Consider the following 972-nt stretch of genomic DNA (forward strand, 5'->3'; position numbering starts at 1 on the left):
TTGCAGCTATAGGCATTTTTCAAAGCAGTCCTGTGCATTTCACATGGATCGAGAGGCCCTTCTCTGCTCACCTGCTTCAGCCGTTTTATTTCATGCTCCATTTCCACCTCTCTGGTTTTGGCATTGAATTCACTCACGCTGGATGAAGAACTTCTCCCACGTCCAGGACGCTCACACTCCAGTTTGTACAGCTGCAAGTGCTCCAGTTCCTTCCGCAAGTCTTCAATGAGCTGTGGGCATGCAAGCAGGCCACGTCTCTCCAGCCCCCGCACAACCAGCCCTCCCTGGCAGCAGCCAGCTCTGTGCTGCACCTCTGTACTCTGACACAAGCACTCAGCGAGCCTCGTTGAGGTCAGATAGTCCCACAACACAGCCACTTTTAAATCCCTTCAGAGCTGGAAGTGGCTCTGCTCTTTAAGATTGATGTCAGAGAGGTATAATTCCCCTTGCAAACAATAGTGAAAGAAATGTTAAGGCACACATTCAAGGCCGAAGTTCTCAAAGGGCTGCAAACCCTTTGGGCCAGGGATTGCCATCTACTAGGTATTCTTGCAGCATTCATCGCCCTATGGGTACTCCTCCCACAGAAACACCTCCCAGTAATACATTCACTGGATGCTGCATTTCAGTGTTCATCCTGTCTGTCTGTTCTTTCTCAGATGAGATTCCATGCAGATTAAGTGTGATTGCCGAGTCTTGCACCCCTCTTCACACCTACCTCCTGCGTAGCTTCCCTCTCCTTGTTAAATTCCAGTCTGTTCTGCCGCAGCTTGTCCATCATTCTCTTGTACAAATCCATCTCGTCCTTCAGTCGCAGACTAGTGTCCTCCAACCTATCTGACATGCGTTGCCTTTCCTAGAAGAAACGGGGAATTCCACAGCTAGTTTGCAAGTGCATGAGCTACCTTCAGTTTTACAGCACAAACCTAGAGACACAGCTGCTCCTAAGCTGGCACATGTCTCGGGGCATTC

At 49.7% G+C, this 972-nt stretch overlaps 1 protein-coding gene across 1 annotated transcript in view; it reads right to left on the minus strand.

Annotated features, from left to right (window-relative positions):
- The window catches only part of RAB11FIP4 (RAB11 family interacting protein 4 (class II)), a gene marked incomplete at its 5' end in the record, with an annotated part of 12,889 nt that overhangs the window by 1,859 nt on the left and 10,058 nt on the right, over positions 1–972 (minus strand). Inside the window, 2 exons of the mRNA XM_010138698.1 lie at positions 72–230; positions 719–856. Coding sequence (XP_010137000.1) covers positions 72–230; positions 719–856 — 297 coding nt within the window. The remainder of the gene's footprint in view (positions 1–71; positions 231–718; positions 857–972) is intronic.

This window comes from Buceros rhinoceros, unplaced genomic scaffold (assembly GCF_000710305.1).
Source record: "Buceros rhinoceros silvestris isolate BGI_N320 unplaced genomic scaffold, ASM71030v1 scaffold40546, whole genome shotgun sequence".
Taxonomy (NCBI): domain Eukaryota; kingdom Metazoa; phylum Chordata; class Aves; order Bucerotiformes; family Bucerotidae; genus Buceros; species Buceros rhinoceros.